Source organism: Nilaparvata lugens, chromosome 4, assembly GCF_014356525.2.
Source record: "Nilaparvata lugens isolate BPH chromosome 4, ASM1435652v1, whole genome shotgun sequence".
In the NCBI taxonomy this organism is placed as follows: domain Eukaryota; kingdom Metazoa; phylum Arthropoda; class Insecta; order Hemiptera; family Delphacidae; genus Nilaparvata; species Nilaparvata lugens.
The window spans coordinates 77,347,510-77,367,758 of NC_052507.1; the positions used below are offsets into that span (position 1 = coordinate 77,347,510).

Sequence of the window (20,249 nt, forward strand, 5' to 3'; positions counted from 1 at the left end):
TGGAAATGAGAAAATTTTCCAAATTTTGGACATGTTGTGGCTCTTCTATAGCCTACAGGTTTAATTTGAGTAGGAAAGGATATTGTACAACTACGTATTTCAATTACTACTATAGGCTTTGCATGGGGACAAATTAATATTTTCAATTGTGAAATTATTTCCCCTGTACTGTTTACGAATGGTTAATGAGTATCTTTTCTATGTATGTATTGGCAACACGACTTTTGTCTCCAAACATTTTGTGAAATATTGCACTTGATGGAGATAATTAATATTTTAGGATAAGAAATAAAAGAAAAAAATATTGGTTAGTCCGAGTGACTACATAGTTTTGATAGAAATTATAAAAAAATGAAGATCAAATTCTCTATGTTGAAGGCGCAATTGAGCTTTATCATCAATCAATTAAATCTCTTGATCAAGCAATCCGGCAATTCTTCAATGGATTTTGCGGCTTGAATATATTTTTTTTATTTTAAAACTAAACGTTTTATTGGAATATTAAATATATTATATTATTCTTTATGAGTACAGTTATGAAAAATATAAGTACTGGAAGCACTGGTTTTTAAAATGATTTCCCAATTTCAACTGACAACTTCTCGATTTCAAATCGTATGTTATCAAATTGAAATGATAGTTTCTCAAATAAAATTCACTATTCTCAACTACAAATGATGACTTCTCAAATATAATTGACTATTTACATCTGACGTTTTCTGAAATGCAAATGACTATTCTCAATTACAATTGATACTTTATCAAATGCAGTTGGAAAAGTTGTAGTCGAGCTGAGACAACAACTAGTGTTCCTAACTTAAAATTGTTCCACAGTCTTGTTTGTTTTCGTTTTTTGAAGTTGTTTTGTGCTATAAAGATGTTTTACAAGCATTGTTCTATTTCAATGACGGCTGAAAATTCAACACATCATCATACTCTATAATTGTGTCACAGCTTTTATCCTCAAATAACCCTCCAAACAAAGTCATCAAACAATATCATTTCAAGTTTTTAAGATAAAATACTTCTACTGTAGTTGATAAATTAATATTTAATAATGATTTTTGTATGATGATATCGATATGAATAAATGAATAAATATCTGTGAATTTAAACCGTAGTTATTTTAATGTGTTAGGGCAAGGTCTGTAAATACAGGTCATGACACAATCCCGTGATGCATTGCAAAATCGCCATTTTATGGGGTTCTAGTTCACCAATTTTCAAATTTATCAGCTGTTATCATTATAGATTGAACAACATGATGTGTTATATTGTTATATTGTTCAAGTGATATTACTTGGCTTTGAATTGTAAAATAAATTGTTCCGACAGAATAATAATATTTAGATTCCAACTAGGAACTGCATTGTTGATTTTTAGATTTAATTGATCGGGAGCTTCAAACTCTTTTTGAAGTTGGCCTCTCATATTTCTGTCTTGTCCCAATGCCTTATGAATCATAATCCTCAAGTTACAAGAATAAGAACAATTTTTTATAATAAATAAATGAATAATTTAAGCATTTATTATTGAAATTTCATTATTAAAAAATTTAAAACCTTAATTCACATATAATCTGAACTGGAATACTATTTTAAAATGAATAATTTTGTTATGAGCAAATTGAATTGGATTGGATTTTCAAATGTACCGCCATAAAGATCCCATAAAATGGTCGCTCCATAAGGAACACGAGTGCCATGACCTGTATTTATAGACCTTGGTTAGGGAAATTATGAGTAAATCTATTTTGTTTCTAACAAAAAAATCTAAGAGAAAAAACTGAATTCAAGTGGAAAAATGTAGAAAATTCTACTGATGTAGAATAGTAGAAAGTAGAATAGGGTTATAATATATTGATTGTGATTGTCGAATGTAATAAATAATTATTAATTATTAGGTACTTTCAAGTAGCATAATCCAATTGAAATCCATTCGATGGATGAAATCTTACAGACTTTGTAAGTAAACACACAAAGAAGAATAACTTTCCCTACTAACTAAAGTGCGAGATAAATTACTTTTAACACGGCTCTTTCTCGAAGACAGAGAGGTCCGATGCTCTATCCTCCACTAATCACTCCCACTACCTAGCAGCATTCTCCTTCTTTTGTGTCTGAGTGAGAGAGCTTTGTAACGCGACGTGGCAACACTCCCCTCCATCTATTGCTGGCAATGTTCCAAGTAGTGTACTGGTCAGCAGGTATATTGGTTTGTGTATATTACAGAGATGTTTTCATCACAAGAACATGAAGCAAAATGACACGGCGCATCCAATTGTGCGCAGGATGTCCGGCTGTGTCTATGCTACAAACTGTGGAGGGAGAAATGGGTTTCTCCTCTTCATGTTAAAAGTAATTTATCTCGCACTTTAGCTTGCCACTTCACTTTCTGGCAACCAGCCAACTACTGAACTAGACTGACGAAAACGTTTCCAATGGACGACCATGCTCGGCCGAATCAACGGCCGGCAGATTCGTCCGATCCAACGGCCGAACGGATCGGTTGAATACGGCTCCAGTGAACGGTTACCCTTGTTAGCTGATTCCCAAATGCCAACCCAATCAGAGAGGAGCATCCTGCCCTTCCGACTCGTCCGCCTCCAGTGCAAAAACACCTGAAAAACCGCTTCATGTGGCTTGGCCCTTAGCTGTTGGTTCCATCTAGTCGTTAGTGTTCACTTTAGACATCATTTAGATGTTATCATTCTGTCCGTATTTACTGAGTATAATCATCATGTTTGAGAGATATGATCTATACTACACTAGTTTAATATTCGAAACTTTATTCTTGATGCAGTATCCTAAATCAAATACAACAGAAATGAACAATGGAATATGGAATTTATTTTTAAATATCTTAATAAATTCTTAGCCATTTGAAGCAACCATCTTTATTTATGTAGATAACAAACTAAACTCAGTAAACAACTTATTATATTATCAAAACAGTTATCATGTGATTAAGTAACATCACATGATATATACAAACAATTTATTCTCATATATAAGTCGTGAAAAGATTTCCATATATTTTTGAAGATTTATAAAATAACACTGCTGAGTATAATCGCACGTGAGTTTTCTCATTGATCATTTTGTCGATTCACCTTACACACAAAAGATAAAGACTTCCATAAGAGATATTTATGTAATACTCTCCATATTTAATTTACTAAATGCAATTGAGGAGTTTGATGGAAGAAGGGCCCAAGTGCAAAAACCATGTTTTGAGAAAAACGCTGTCAAAGATGAACCTATTCACGCTCAAACGCTTGACACTGTCTTCTTAAAATCGTTGTCGCATAGTTCACAAAAAACATAGAGGTATGAAAATTTCTAGACACATTAAGCACTTTGACGGAAAAAGGGCCTGAAGTTCTTCGTGCCCTTTTTCCATCAAACTTCTCAATTTTACTGTGCGTAAAATACTAACCAATACATTCAAACAGATCATCACAAATTAATCATTTTGTAAGTCTTGATTTGTGAATGCTTGCTCAATGATATTATATTTCTATCATTACCATATCCTTTAGCTTCATCAATGAATTCATATCTTGTTCCATCAAACTGTCAAACAAAGGCTTTGACATTGATGAATGCTAAGAAATTATCACTTGCACATAAATGTTTCTCCTCATCTTGTTTTATCATTTGTTTCTTTAAACTTATATTTTCACATTCTGAAATCAATGCATGTAGAATAATAATTTATATTCCTGTGCAGTGTTTTTCTATTGTTATTTTACCCTAATCGTGGGATGTTTGAAAGTATATTTTAATTAATTGGGATTTAATTATGATTGGTTCTGAATAAGACGATTGAAATACCGTATGCTATCATTTCCCACAGCGGGTTTCAAAAGCTTTCAATCTCAGAAGAACCAAATCTAGATTCACGAGCTGTTTAGGTAATATCATAGAGAAACAATAGCATAAGTAGATATCCCATGGTATAGGGCGTTTATGTCGCAACTTTTACTGTTATCTCAAGCCGATAGTTCATGTAATTATTTCCCGTGAAGCTGTGTGACGCTGGTAGTCTCGCATATTGTGCCGTTCATACACTCTCACCCCAACAAACAGTAAAATTCGACAATAATCAACAGTAATCGGCTTGAGATAACAGTAAAAGTTGCGACATAAACGCCCTATACCATGGGATATCTAGTTATGCTATTGTTTCTCTATGGTAATATACAGAAAAGTTAGAATCTCATGTCTTTTCTTTAAGTTACTATTGTATATATTGTGCTTTGGTGAATATTATACGAGTATCTCGATCAGAAAGGATCTAGCATTTTCACTATCAAAAAATTAGTTTGTTAAGGTCTCTTCACTCCTAGCTACGTATAGCTTGGAAAACGTATTCGAAAGATGTAGTCGTTCTATGTCCCAATGTTGAATCTACACTAATGTTGAATCTGATGTGAAATGGAAAGATTGATTAAAATTGGGGAGAGTGGTTTATTCCCCTAACTATGGTAATTTCATGCTCTGTATATGAGCCTGTGAAAATCATAGTGGAGTAAATCATATCAACCTTCTTCTGAGAAATTAAAGGTTTTAGTAGAAGCTATTCACTCAATTCCCAAGTGAGAAGGTGATGAATTTAATGTTTTCAGGGCCACAGGCATGTATTGTTCTCACTAATGACTATTGATTTGACCAAGAAAATGATCAATTAACATTTTTGTAGGTATGTTAATTACATGCACCACTCTGAACACTATGATGAATATGACTCTCTCTCTCTCTCTCTCTCTGGACAGCTCCTTGAATCATATGACTTACACCACTCTTCTAGTAATAGATTAATAACTGGACTTAACTCGGAAATAAATGACTTACACCACTCTGATTTCCACAGGCTCATATTATACTGTAAAAAATGGAAAATGAATTGATTTGATATGTCGGCTACGTCTTTCGAGGACGTGTTTCTAGCTACGCGTAACGGTGTGAAGAGACCTTTGAGCTGATTCTTCGACTACCTACCATTAAAATTTTAAATTATATTGACTTGTAATCTTTCTATGAATTGGAAAATGAATTTGTTCGTTGAATAATCTATTCGACTCAATCTTCCACAATGTTTAAACTCGTTGAAGAATAAAATAAAATTTGAATAGAATTTGTTCGTTGAAGAATCTATTCAACGTAATCTTCCACAATGTTTAAACTCGTTGAATAATAAAATTAATCGTTGAAGAATCTATCTGACGCAATCTTCCACAATGTTTAAACTCGTTGAAGAATAAAATAGTTCGTTGAAGAATCTATTCGACATAATCTTCCACAATGTTTAAACACGTTGAAGAATAAAATAGTTCGTTGAAGAATCTATTCGACGTAATCTTCCACAATGTTTAAACTCGTTGAAGAATAAAATTAATCGTTGAAGAATCTATTCGACTCAACCTTCCACAATGTTTAAACTCGTTGAAGAATTAAATTAATCTTTGAAGAATCTATTCGACGTGATTTTCCACAATGTTGGAACTCGTTGAAGAATGAAATTAATCGTTGAAGAATCTATTCGACGTGATTTTCCACAATGTTGGAACTCGTTGAAGAATCTTTTGTACGCAATCTTCCACAAAGTTTTAACTCGTTGAAAAATAAAATTGTTCGTTGAAGAATCTATTCGACGCAATCTTCCACAATACTTAAACACGTTGAAGAATCAAATTATTTGTGGAAGAATCTTTTGTAAGCAATTTTTCACAATTTTCAAACTCGTATTATAGTATTTATAGTGTTAGAATTGAAGGGGAAACTTGTGTTGTAAGGTTCTCAAAATACGTTTCAATGTTTTTAGATGAGCGTGAAGGAGCAGAGCGAAGGCCTGGAAAGAGCCATTGACCATATGTGTCGCAAGACTAGAGATCTGCGCAGGCAATTGCGCAAGGCTGTTGTCGATCATGTTTCTGACAGGTTAGTCCAAGTCTGAGCCATCCATTTATAGTTCAACTTAGTTTTACTTCATAGCTTTACTCTACTTTAAGACAGGACTTAATTTTGGACAGGTAAGTCCAAAGTCTAAAGCTGCGTTTACATCAAAGTTATCAACAAAATGTTTATTTTTCAGTACTTATAGATTCTATTAGATTTAACTTGACTTATCATACACATGATGAACATATGTGTTTGTCAAGTTCCTTTCAATCTAATAGAATCTATAAGGACAGAAAAATAAACATTTTGTTAATAACTTTGGTGTAAACCCAGCTAAGCCATCTAATTTTTAGTTCAACTTGGTTCAAATTTATAGTTTTACTCTATGACAGGTTACTGACAGGTTAGTCCAAGTCTAAGACCCGGTTGCATGATCCGTTTAAATTTTAATCCTCGATAATTTCACGAGAACCAATCAGAGAAGGCTTTTTTTTCGAAAAGAAGGCTTCTCTGATTGGTTCTCCGGAAATTAATTACTATTAAAAATAGAAAGAAAAAGAAAAATCTCAGTACCCTTTTTGAATTAAATTTTCACTTGAAAATGTCATCAATGACCGAAACATGTTGTGATTAAATAATTCAAAAAGGGTACTGAGATTTTTATTTTTCTTTCTATTTCTATAAAAAGTAGCCCTATACAGAAAAGAGATTACTATTAAAGTTTAATCGGCTCTTGTGCAACCGGCACTTATCCATCTACTTTATAGTGTACTTTATGACAGGTTTCGGACAGGTTAGTCCAAGTCTGAGCCATTCTGTACTTCTACTACAAGCGCGTCTCGAACGGCGCGTGTCGACACGACTCTAAGGAATTGCTCCTCTAGAGTGAATCTTTTAGCGGCAATACCAGTTTACAGTAGCCACCTAACACTATACATTTGTCATAGACTGATCTGAATAATCACAGTGGATCAGTTTTCATGATAGTATTGTTTGGTATTTATGAGTTCAGCATTTCGAGGAGTACAATCATCAATAAGCTTTATATTGTACTGTTTATATCACATAATAAACACCACAAATCTTCCTAACTGTCAAAAAAACATTTCCGGTCTGCACTGTTGAAAATGATCGCTAGACGGTCGAAAGTACTTCAGTTAGTAAGTAAAAGTTTTTAATTATTTACTTAATAAATTGACTGCATGTCGTGTTCAAATACATAAAAAAGTGAGCTTTATATTGTTTGTCTACCTCCAAATCTTTATGAGTAGTCCATATGCACCATCTTGGTTTCAGCTTTTAGATTAAACCTGGAGTGAAACGTTTTGTATAAAATTCCTTCATGTAATCGTGGATCAATGTTAAACGTAGATGGTGCATATGGTCCTAAATTGTCTATTATCTATTTACATAATAATTTTGTTTGCAGTTTCCTGGAGACAAGCGTTCCACTTCTGATTTTGATCGAGGCAGCCCGCGCCGGAAACGAGAAGGAGGTCGAGGAGTATGCACTCGTTTTCACTGAACACGCCAACAAGTTGGTCGAGGTATGTGTCTCAACCACCAACATCATCATACTATATTATAAAATTAAGAATTTATAACGCTAACTTCTTCCTACCATGCAAAACATTACTGAATGTTGTATCCTTTAGTGAAATCATTATTTTTTCAGTTTCTCTATGTTTTTTATTTCTTGTAGATATAAAAAAGTAAATTCGTATGGCTTTTGCTGGTGGGGAGTCCCTTGCGGGAAGGTCCCACCGCCTGAATATATCATTTAAGCCGTCAATGGGCCTCACGACTGTCATACTTCAGCCGGGACCGACAATTTAACGTGCCCATCCGATAACACGGGAGTGATCTGGTTAAAAAACGTTTGGTAAATGAGAGGATTTGAACCCGGGATCTTTATCCCGCTGCTACGCAAGCACTCTATCCACTAGACCACGGATCACTCCAATATAGATATATCCATTTTCATATAGTTTCTAGACACTGCTTCCAATTAATTTACATAATAATTAAACCATTCTTGTAGTTTAACCAAAATGAAGTTATTCAATTCTAGTAAGATATCTGGAAACATCCCTGAACAATGGATTGAATGCTTTTGGTTGTATTGATTATCAGATACAGGTAAAATGAGTTTTTACTTTCCTTTCCCTATTACCATAGGTAAGGAAAGTATTGCTTTCCGAAAAAATTAAGTTACCCCAATTTCTAAATTTCTATACGTTTCAAGGTCCCCTGAGTCCAAAAAAGTGGTTTTTGGGTATTGGTCTGTATGTGTGTGTGTATAGGTGCGTACAGACTTTCGCTCTGCTCCGCAACCGAACGTCACTCCAGCAGAGCGATTGATGATCGACCGGCGAGCAAGAGTGGTTCGACCGGGGAACGCGAGAAGATCTAACATCTTCCGTAACGTTCATGATGGGTTCGTGGGCGGAGCGACTGTGGTTCGATGGTGGTACGAGGGCGGTACGAGGGAGGAGCGTGCTCGGTGCGGGTTGGAAGCGCGAATATGTGTACGCAGCTTATGAGTGTATGTGCGGCTGTGTACACGATATCTCATCTCCCAATTAACGGAATGACTTAAGGTCCTTACACTAGTAAATTCGTATGGCTTTTGTTGGTTGGGAGTCCCTTGCGGTAGGTCCTTACACTATAAGGATCCGACACGAACAATTTTGATCAAATGCAATTCAAGATGGCGGCTAAAATGGTCGAAATGTAGTCAAAAACAGGGGTTTTCGCGATTTTCTCGAAAATGGCTCCAACGATTTTGATCAAATTTATACCTGAAATAGTCATTGATAAGCTATATCAACTGCCACAAGTCCCATATCTGTAAAAATTTCAGGATATCCGCCCCATCTATGCAAAGTTTGATTTTAGATTCCCAATTATCAGGTGTCAAGTGGAAAAGATTGAGCATGTAAATCTCTACAATTGATGTCCAGTAACATTTTCATACAATTTAAAATAAGTTTGAAATTTGAGAAAATGTGATTATTCAATTGCAAACTGTTGGCAACTATTGATTCTATTAAATGATTCACTATGTAAAGATAGCAGATCTCGTGTGTACCCAGCGTTATTGTCCTGTCACCAGCTGGCTTATATCTTTGAATAGTAGACGTGAGATGCGTGTGAACAGTAGCGTCAGGTGATTAATTTTCATAACGGCAAGGAAAGTTGTGTGAGTGCGCCACACCTGATTTTTTTAGTGTTGATATTGTTGTGTATAAGTGTTCAAATATTGTAGCAAAATTCATAAGAAAAATTACCAAGCCCATTGTAATTTGATTTACTTGATGGCAAATTGTTGCAAGTATCGTGCAGTAGTAAATAAAATACATTCAAACTTCACTTCATTATTATTTTTTTACAAGAATCGATTCTCGATTAATACATCATCGATACATTGGTTTGTACGAGAATCGATTCTCGATTAATACAATATCGATACATTGGTTTGTACGAGAATCGATTCTCGATTAATTCAATATCGATACATTGGTTTGTACGAGAATCGATTCTCGATTAATACAATATCGATACATTGGTTTGTACGAGAATCGATTCTCGATTAATACAATATCGATACATTGGTTTGTTAGGTGGCGAATCTGGCGTGCAGCATGTCGGGCAACGAGGACGGCGTGAAGATGGTGCGCTACGCGGCAGGGCAGATCGACGCACTGTGCCCGCAGGTGATCAACGCGGCGCGCATCCTGGCCGCCCGGCCGCGCTCCAAGGTGGCGCAGGAGAACATGGACGTGTTCCGCGATGCCTGGGAGAACCAGGTGCGAGTTCTCACCGAGGCCGTCGACGACATCACCACTATCGACGACTTTCTCGCCGTATCAGGTGAGTGGGCGTCTACACTACAACAACTGATCACATATTTAGGGTAGAATTACTCATAGAATGGGCTACACAGCAACTGACCACAACATATACTAGTAGCTCTGTCAACAGTAGACCTCGCGCTCAGTAAGTTACATTGGCCTATTGTTATGTTTTCTCAAAAATTAATAAATAATTTATCAATTTAAAATGTCGAGAAAAAATCCTAAATAAACATAGAGCTTTCTGTCCTATCGTACCGTGACGTGTCGTCCCGGAATGTGAGTGTGAGCGCTGTTATCAGGTCTGGCTGCAACTGTCTACAACGTTGATGGAAAGATACATTTTCAAGATGTTCGATGTTTTTTTTTTGAACGGGTAATATTATAGTCGAACGAGCGAAGTGAGGTCTAAGATTCAAGTCGACGGTTTGGCATTTCTCTTAATGTTTAAATGTTTGAATGTTTATATGTTGCGCATTCACGGCGAAACGCGGTAATAGATTTTCATGAAATTTGACAGGTATGTTCCTTTTTTAATTGCGCGTCGACGTATATACAAGGTTTTTGGAAATTTTGCATTTGAAGGATAATATAAAAGGAAAAAGGAGCCTCCTTCATAGTACGCCAATATTAGAGTAAAAATCAGACTATAGAATTATTCATCATAAATCAGCTGACAAGTGATTACACACATGTTTGGAGAAGCCAATCTATTGCTATATTTCCATAAGGTCTATAGTTTCAATCAGGTACTTGTGGATGAGAATACTGCGTGAGGTCTACTGTTCACAGAACTACTAGTTTATCAATTTAATATTTCGAGAAAAAATCCTAAATAAACATAGAGCTTTCTGTCCTATCGTCAGGAATGTGAGTGTGAGCGCTGTTATCAGGTCTGGCTGCAACTGTCTACAACGTTGATGGAAATATACATTTTCAAGATGTTCGATGTTTTTGAACGGGTAGTATTATTAGTCCACTAGACAGCTGATGTATGATGAATAATTCTATAGTCTGATTTTTACTCTAATATTGGCGTATGAAAGAGGCTCCTTTTTCCTTTTTATATTATCCTTGAAATTTCCAAAAACCTTGTATATATATTATGTCGAAGCGCAATTTAAAAAGGAACATACCTGTCAATTTTCATGAAAATCTATTACCGCGTTCCGCCGTAAATTCAAATTCAAATTCAAAAAGTTATTTATTTCACAAGTCTTACAAGCAATCACAGTGGTAGCCTACATCATAAAATAATACACTTTACAATAAAAATAAAACAATGTTAGCACCACAGAAATGACAGCGATATACAAATATATATTAAGAAATATTTACTCTCGCAGAGGCATTACTGCCTGTGTGCGAGAATGAGTCTAAGGTAGGAATAGGCATATATAAATATTTCGCAGTACTTGCACAGATCGGTTAAGCTTGTTGACATTTCAATAATAGTGACACTAAACCCCCCCCCCTGAGAATGAAACTAAATTTCTCCCCCCTATCCCTATGCCACCCCCTAGAAACCCAGGAAACCCCTTCCCGCTCCCCAAGAGTGACGTTCCCCCCATCCAAACCCAACAGACAGACGAAGAAACAGATCACCCACAAAGGCGTGAAAACGCCAACACACACACACACACACACACCACACACACACACACACACACACACACACCACACACACACACACACACACACACACACACACACACACACACACACACACCTCAAAAAGAGAGAATCAGGAGATTCAGAAAAATAGCCAGTATAATGATTAAAATTTGTACGGTAATAGTGACCGGTGATAGAATGTGTAAAGACTTATGATTTTATTAGTTTTTTAGCTCATTTGAATCCAGCCCTAGAATCTAAACTCTGAAGTAATCAATCTTTCACAACTCTCGCCTCTACCGATACCCCGAATCCACCTTTTAATTGCTATTTTGAATGCAGATATTTTATAGTTAATGAAGTCTGTTACAGCTATAGGTAAGTTTTTTAAGAGAACATGGGCTATGTAGTATGAATTAGTAGTGAAGATGGTTTTATTTACCCTAACTGCGTAACATATAAACATTTAAACATTAAGAGAAATGCCAAACAGTCGAATGAAATCTTAGACCTCACTTCGCTCGGTCAATTATAGAATGATTGAATGGTTGTTATAGAAAATCATATCACGGAGAACTGGAAACATATGTTTCTATGTTTTGTGAATGTATGACTATGTGTGCAATAAATGTCAACTACATTACTGAAATGAATAATTGAATGGGCGGACGTGAACAAGTGATATAGTTTCTTTGTAGATAAGTGCACTTCTATATTTTGTGAATATAAATGTCAGATTTTAAAGTATATTATTGAAATGAATGGTTGTTGCAGAAAATCACATCCTGGAGGACGTGAACAAATGTGTGCTAGCCCTGCAGGAGGGTGACGGGGACACGCTGGACCGCACGGCTGGTGCCATACGAGGCAGATCGGCGCGAGTCGCCAACGTGGTCACAGCTGAGATGGACAACTATGAGCCGGGCATCTACACCGAGCGTGTACTCGAAGCTATCAAGGTGCTGCGCGATCAAGGTCTGTATCTTTTCAATTCAATTCAATTCAATTTCTTTATTTCAATACAAAAACAATGTACAATATAGAACAGAATAATAATTATGGAATAATTATTTCCCCGCATGGACTGTTGATCCGTGCGCGGGGAAAGAGTACACAATCTATACAGGTAATACAAGTGCAAAAAAAACAGTCAATAAAGAATCTTCTTCCTTAATAATACTAGGGTCATTTTTTCATTTTTCATCATAAGACACAGACAAGCGGAAGGGGGAGATTTTCACAGAGCTGAACAGTTCATCATTCCCACCAAACGACCTGTGAACGGTGCGGCCAGATCGTCAATTGTTGTCGTGTTATACACCCCGAAACATGGCCGCCTCACTTGAGTCTGCCGCCAAGTGCTGGTCGCGTAGCGTTATTAATTTCTGCAAGTAAACCGCAATAGTTTAGTATAAACCCAAGTAAGAATTATTCAAGTTTACGCAGGTTACGTTATGAGTGAAAATACTGGCCCATATGAATAAAACCAGAGCAAATGCTCATGAGCAAGAGCATGGAGCATAAGGTTTTGCTCATGAGCAAAAGGTAGAAGCAAAAGCATTTGCTCATTTTTATATGAATAAGCTTTACCTTATGCTCCTGAACTCTGGAGCAAATGCTCATGTATTTTAAAGATTTTTCATCAGCTGATTCGCTTTTGTAGCCTTACTTTGTTTTTATAGCTCACGGAAGCGCTAAATATGCAAGTAGGGTGCACCGCTTGTGTTTGCGTCTTCTGCTCTGTTTTCTATTTATGAATAGAGTTTTAGGCTCTTTGAGTTTAGAATTTTGAAATAATAGCGTGAAAAAATGTCATCTCTATAATGATCTTCAGCATATTCTTATAATATCAATAGCTTCTTATAATCGTCTACACTCTCATCTTCTTAAATGCCTATTTCATATTTTGTGATGACTATCTTTATAACAGGTAGCTTTCTTTTGTATTTATTCTTTTGTAGGGATAATGGTGATATATATCATGGTTGAATCTAAAAAGAGTTTTATAGTTCTCAACTATTGGTTGTGATCGTATCTGGTATAGTTTCCTCTACCTCATACGGATTAGTTGAGCCATTTTACTATGAGCAAAAAGTGATAAGCTGCTCTAGACTAGACTCACCTTTTTTGAAGCATTTGCTTCAAAAGTTGAGCAAATGCACTAGTTTATTCATACAATTTTGAGCAAAAGCTTTTACTTTTGAGCAAATGCTCAAACTATTTTTTTGATGAGCATGAGCAAAAGGTTTTGCTCATGTTTATTCATAGAAAATGAAGCAAATGCTCTTTATTTTAGAAGTATAAGCAAATGCTCAACTTTATTCATATGGCCCATTGTTTCTAAAATCTGCTCGACAGCGAACACACAATGTTGTACGTTCCTACGCTCTATAGCGACTGAAATGGCATAGTATGGGCCGTCTGCCAACATTCATTCGTTCCAGGGCATTACCCTCTCCCGTCGCCGAGTACTAGCGGTTCGAAAAAACATGCGTTTCCTCTGCACCACTCTGGAAAATAAATAGTTCACTAAAACTTACACTTATTATTATTCTTCCAAATAATTGCCGTGAAGGTTCAGGAATTTGTGATTCCTGAACCAATGGACCAGCCCAAAACCCTCTTCATAAAATGCTGCCGCCTAATGAGTCCATGTGGGCTATAACGTTGTTTTGGAGCTCCTCGTTCAGGCTTTATACCGGTATCAGCTATCCTCGAAGGCTGTGGCAAGGCAGAAAATCGACAACGCTCTTCTCGTATCCTCCTTCATTACCATTATTACGGGATCTCACTATATCAGAATGATAACCATCAGTTTACTCAGGAGATCAAAATAGCATCTATTGAAATTTAAATTACATCAATGAAAGCATAATAAATTACGTTCTGCTCATAATTATTATTGTTTGAATGACAGTGATGCCGAACTTCGCACAGCGAGTGGAAGTGGCCGTGGATGCGCTGTCCTCCAACCCCCCCAAGGATGTTGACGAAAACGAGTTCATCGATGCTTCTCGACTCGTCTACGACGGCGTCAGGGAGATCAGAAGGGCTGTTCTCATGAACAGGGTGAGTCTAATGTGTCATGTTGTCGTTTCATTACAATTAATACAGCTATGCCTCGAAAAACACAGGGCGATGACACTATACTATTGAGATTCTCATATTAAATAATACCATAAAGAAACAATAGCGTAAGTATATATACCATGGTATAGGGCGTTTATGTCGCAACTTTAACTGTCATCTCAAGCCGATTACTGTCGATTATTGTCGATTTTTACTGTTTTTACCGTGTAAGAGTGTATGAAGCGCACAATATGAGAGACTACCAGTGTCATAAAGCTTCACAGGAAAGAACTACGTGGACTATCAGACAAGACAAGACAAGACACGATCAGACTCGTTCAGACACAATACTTCACATAGCTGCTTATTAAGACATGTCTAATCAGTGTGAGTTGCGTCTTAAGCAACAATGTGAAGTATTGTGACTAAACGTGTCTAATTATGTCTTGACTAACTGTTGTGAGCCTAGCCTAATCATAGACAGTAGTCGACAGTAATCGGCTTGAGTTAACAAAAAATCGGCTTGAAATTTGGAACGTAAACGATCTAAATCATCTCCATGGGATATCTACTTATGCTATTGTTTCTCTATGATAATACTGATATAATAAAAATAATGACTCATTACCGTATAATGTCAGTGGAATTGATAGGACAGCATAGTTGCCAAGTTCCATATTTCCATCGCCCCTTGTTGATAGCTTTGATTCAAGTCATCCCGGGTTTTTTTTTATTGCATATGATGCCCACATGAGCTTTTAGCTTGTGCGTGGGTAATGGGAAGTGATCATGTAAGTTATGAGATGATCAAACGTCCATGCCTAAACTAAGGGATTCGGCGGGACTCGAACCCGCGACCAGGTAGCACTAGCAGACTGAAGGGAGCAACGCCTTAGTCAGCTCGGCTATCTGGCCGGCTTATCTGATATAATATTACAGTAGTTGTTTATTCGTGTTGATGATGGTCGATTATATTTATTCGTCACAAAAATGTTTTTTTCCATGATTTTATAACAATTTTTGATAACTGAAAATGAATATTTTAGTAGTTGGTCATATTTCTACATTGCTACAAATATCAAAGTCCACTATTGATTTGGCAACGGTGTGGTGCTAAAAAAAGATGGATTTCTACTGTCAGACAATGATAGCAAACTAATTTTAATCAGGTGCTGACTTTATAACTGGAATCTAACTATGGTGAGCTCCACGTTATAATGGCAGTGTTTGATTAGCAATGGTATTGCTATCCTTGTCAATCATTCAACAAAGCGGATGTCGCTATCTCTTTCTCGCTTTTGTCACCTGGTCATATGGGACATATGTATGAATCATATATATATCTCATATTGATCAGGATTTTAGAGTTTCAAATAAAAAAAGTTTAATGAACAGTGTTTTTGTCTTTGAACAATCTTTGTCATCGACAGAAAGATTGTTTATTTCATTTGTTGTCAAAATTAACGTAGCTTCTCTTTTGTTGTAATAACAAACGTGCCGCTTGTGCGACAGATAAAAATATGTACTTGAAATGGCTTTCATGTTTGGCATTGACTGAGTTTATATTTAATACCCAAAAATTTAACTTTTTTTTATAGTAGTTTTCCCCCCTTACATATTTGGTGTAGGCACATCCCCCTTACACTTTGCTCTGTTGCCAGATCTTCTTTTAACAATGTAGAATTAATAATTAATCAACAAAATATTCCATCTTAATTTTGTAAATCATTAAAAAATATAATTCATTGCTTAATAAAATATAATTGATTATTTTAAACGAGAATGAACAGTTAATATCAGATTAACAAACCTGTATCTCATACCGTCTATAGAAGGCATTGACAAGACAGAGGTTCGGCAACGCTTTTCTCCTATTTTTTCCACTTCCATTATAACGTGGACCTCACTATATGATTTATTAGACTAAACAGTTTGTATTAACAATAAGTACAGCGATGACTCGAAAACTGTACGATATGAGACTAAGCTAAACTAACCAGGTGCTATTAACTATTAGTTAAGCTTTACCGGTACTAATCAAGTATGCGACATTAGACTAAGTTAGACCATAGAGAAACAATAGCATAAGTAGATATCCCATGGTATAGGGCGTTTATGTCGCAACTTTTACTGTTATCTCAAGCTGATAGTCCACGTAATTCTTTCCTGTGAAGCTTTATGACGCTGGTAGTCTCTCATATTGTGCTGTTCATACACTCTTACCCGGTCAAAACAATAAAAATCGACAACAATCGACAGTAATCGGCTTGAGATAACAGTAAAAGTTGCGACATAAACGCCCTATACCATGGGATATCTACTTATGCTATTGTTTCTCTATGGTTAGACTAACAAGTTTTACATCCTAAATTTCACGTATTAGCTCCACCTTATTTTCAGGTTTAACCCATTCAACGGTGCAAACATAGTAGAGCGGCGAAGGTAGCTTCAAGCTTGAGATTGTTGAATGTAATGCATGTATTCAAATGGTGGTGCTCATAGTAAAGCGGTATGTTTTGACCCATTCAAATACATGCATTACATTTAACACTCTCAAGCTTAAACCTACCTACCTTCGCGGCTCCACTATGTTTTTACCATTAGCTTTACCCGTATAGTAATTATGAAGGAATTTTATCAATTTACTCTCACCCTACGTATTATTAGCTCAGCTATATCTCGAAAGCTTTGCGACATGAGATAGCTAAGCTTATCAGTTGTAGTATTTTCCCGTTTTGTCCAGTATTATGACTGATATTTCTAGAATGTTTGAAGAGTAAGGTTGTTATTACTTGCTTCGTGTGTAATGTAAATTGAATTTAGTGTTTTAATGTGTTTTTTTCTAAGTTTATACTGGTCTGATGGAAGGTTGTGGGAGTATCATTAACCAGCTATTTACAAAGAAATGCAATGAGAAACATAAGTTATCAGAGAGACCAAGCTGACATGATTAACAAGATATAGCGTTATAGTTAGAAAAGTAAAAGTAAGGAAGAAATAGAAAGTGAGAGGTATTTAAAGAGGATATAAGGAGTTAAAACATGCACGGAAAAAATTATGGGTTCCAAGGTGTTGTATGATGAAATATAACTTTCTTCATACTTTTCAAATACTTGTTCCTCTTCAATATCTACTTTTTTGGTACAAAAAAGACTGCGTTGTCGGTTTCAAAATAGTTAAATTAGTGCACGACAGCCGGTTAAATTTTAAACGTGATTTATTTCACGAGAACCAATCAGAGAAGGCGTTTTTGAAATGACGGCTTCTCTGATTGGTTCCCGTGGAGTTAATCACGGTTAAAATTTAACGGACTGTTGTGCAACCGGCACTGTATGTTTGAAATTTACCTTTGAATGACCAGAATTGGAATTTAATATTAACTACAGAATAAGACAATAATAATGAATTTTCTAATCTATACTTGAAAAAATATGTTTTCCTTGTATGATAGTTTTCAGATATATTCTGATATATTTCCTTAAAATAATGTCGAAAAAATTGGAATTGGAATAGAATTACTTTTTTATTTGTTAACGTGGCAAAGAATGTTGATTTATGCAGTGTTATATTGATTCTAAACTTCTATTCAGAGAAACTAATAAACCATATTTAATACCTATCATCCCAATGGCTGCCAAAAATGGGGAAAAATGTGATGCAGATGGTAATGGAAATTCATTATTAGGATTTGAAAAACGTACCATGTTTACTGCTTGTTTTCGTGCAATAACTTGCTCTGCTCACAAGGATTATACATTGCTTGAAGCTGTAGATTAATTTTCTCAAGGTTTTTGTAGAACATGTGTGAGCTATAACCGTGTAAATTTTGAAAATTTGTTTAGTATTGTTGGAAAATGTTTTGCAGACAAAACTTTAGGTGTTATACAATAATGAAAGTACTTTTTTGTTATTAAAAAGATCGACTAGCAGTCAAATTTATTCACTTAGTGTTCATTTATTGAAGAAATTTGACTGCAATAGTGATGTCCACGTTATAATGGCAGTATTTGATTAGCAATGGTATTGCTATCCTTGTCTATCATTCAACAAAGCAGATAGCGCCATCTCTTACATGCTTTGCTCTGTTGCCAGATTGATTTTTAACAATGTAGAAATATAATCAATTATCAAAAATTTCATCTTGATTATGAAAATTCATTGAAAAATATTATTTCTTGCTTGATAAAATTTAATTGATTATTGTAAACGATAATGAACAGTTAATATTACCTCAATAAACCTGTATCAGCTACCGTCTATAGAAGGCATTGACAAGACAGAGGATCGGCAACGTTTTTCTCCTATCTTTCTCCACTGCCATTATGTGATGTATATAATTTCTTCATTTATTGAGGAAATTTGACTGATATAATCGAGTCCACGTTATGTAAGGGTGGGAAAATGAATAACAATTGGCGCCTCCACCAATTATGTAAGCAATATGTGCCTACACCGAGTATGTAAAGGTGGGGAAATGAAAACAAGAAATGATCGTACTGGTTTTGATAATTAAAACAAAACAATAAATTATTTGTACAAAAAAATTAGAATTATAATTATAAATTATGAAATAACAATAAATAGATAAATATTTCAAGGGCTACTCGCTTGGCTGCTAGTGAAGATTAAATTTGTTGTGGTTATGGAAAATTTAAAACAATGACTCAATAGTCACCTACCTTTATGATAATGGCCCCCAATTTGGCATCCACTGGTTAATCGCGACGTTAATTATTAATGAAAAATAAATAAAAAAACTGATCTAATGAAGTGGGTTCAGATCCCCTCCTATTCAATAATACAATTCTCTTTAAACTGCCCGAACTGTGACAGGAAAACTGTATTATAAAACAAGAACAAAATCTATCCCCTTCACCAGAACAGCCGGACTTTTACTCTCAGTCCTAACGAACGAGCTCACACACCGACTAGTAAAAAATTTTGGGTATTAATATATAACTCAGTCAATGCCAAACATGAAGCCATTTCAAATACATATTTTTATCAGTCGCACAAGCCGAGCACGTTTGTTATGAAAAACAAAAGAGAAACTACAATAATTTTGATAACAAGTGAAATAAACAATCTTTCTGTCGATGACAAAACTGTTCAAAGGCAAAACACCGTTCATTAAACTTTTCGTAAAATAAAACTCTAAAATCCTGATCAATATGAGATAAATATATGAATCATATATATGTCCCATATGACCAGGTGACAGTTATAATGGCAGTGGAGAAAGATAGGAGAAAAACGTTGCCGATCCTCTGTCTTGTCAATGCCTTCTATAGACGGTAGCTGATACAGGTTTATTGATGAAATATTAACTGTTCATTCTCGTTAAAATTATCAATCATATCAATATTATCAAAAACTATCAATTATATTTTAACAAGCATGAAATTATATTTTTAATAATTTCATAATGAATTTATATAATTAAGATGAAATATTTTGTTAATGAATTATTCTACATTATTATAAACGATCTGGGAACAGAGTTAAGCGAGAAAGAGATAGCTCTATCCGCTTTGTTGAATGATAGACAAGGATAGCAATAAAACACTTCCATTATAACGTGGACCTCACTATGGTCATTCTTTTTAATAACAAAAAGTTATTTAATAGCGAACAGTGCGTGACGGAAAACAACATTGAAGATTAATGAAAGTGTGTTCATTATTTTACAACTCACTTGAAGTAAATCAAATTATGTTGAATTGAGGAGGTTTTCTATTGAGTAGTGGCATAGCCACCTCCAATACAAGGCCCCGGCCTACGATATTGCAACGTTGCAGCGTAGGCCTAG

The 20,249-nt window shown here is 35.4% G+C and overlaps 1 protein-coding gene across 8 annotated transcripts in view; it reads left to right on the forward strand.

Moving 5' to 3' along the window:
- LOC111064593 (catenin alpha) overlaps positions 1-20,249 on the forward strand; it is a 73,923-nt gene that overhangs the window by 24,336 nt on the left and 29,338 nt on the right. For all 8 annotated transcript variants that reach the window (XM_039426540.1, XM_039426542.1, XM_039426544.1 and 5 more), the window contains 5 exons: positions 5,827-5,942; positions 7,333-7,450; positions 9,527-9,776; positions 12,146-12,346; positions 14,289-14,440. In XM_039426540.1, the coding sequence (XP_039282474.1) occupies positions 5,827-5,942; positions 7,333-7,450; positions 9,527-9,776; positions 12,146-12,346; positions 14,289-14,440 (837 nt within the window). The remainder of the gene's footprint in view (positions 1-5,826; positions 5,943-7,332; positions 7,451-9,526; positions 9,777-12,145; positions 12,347-14,288; positions 14,441-20,249) is intronic.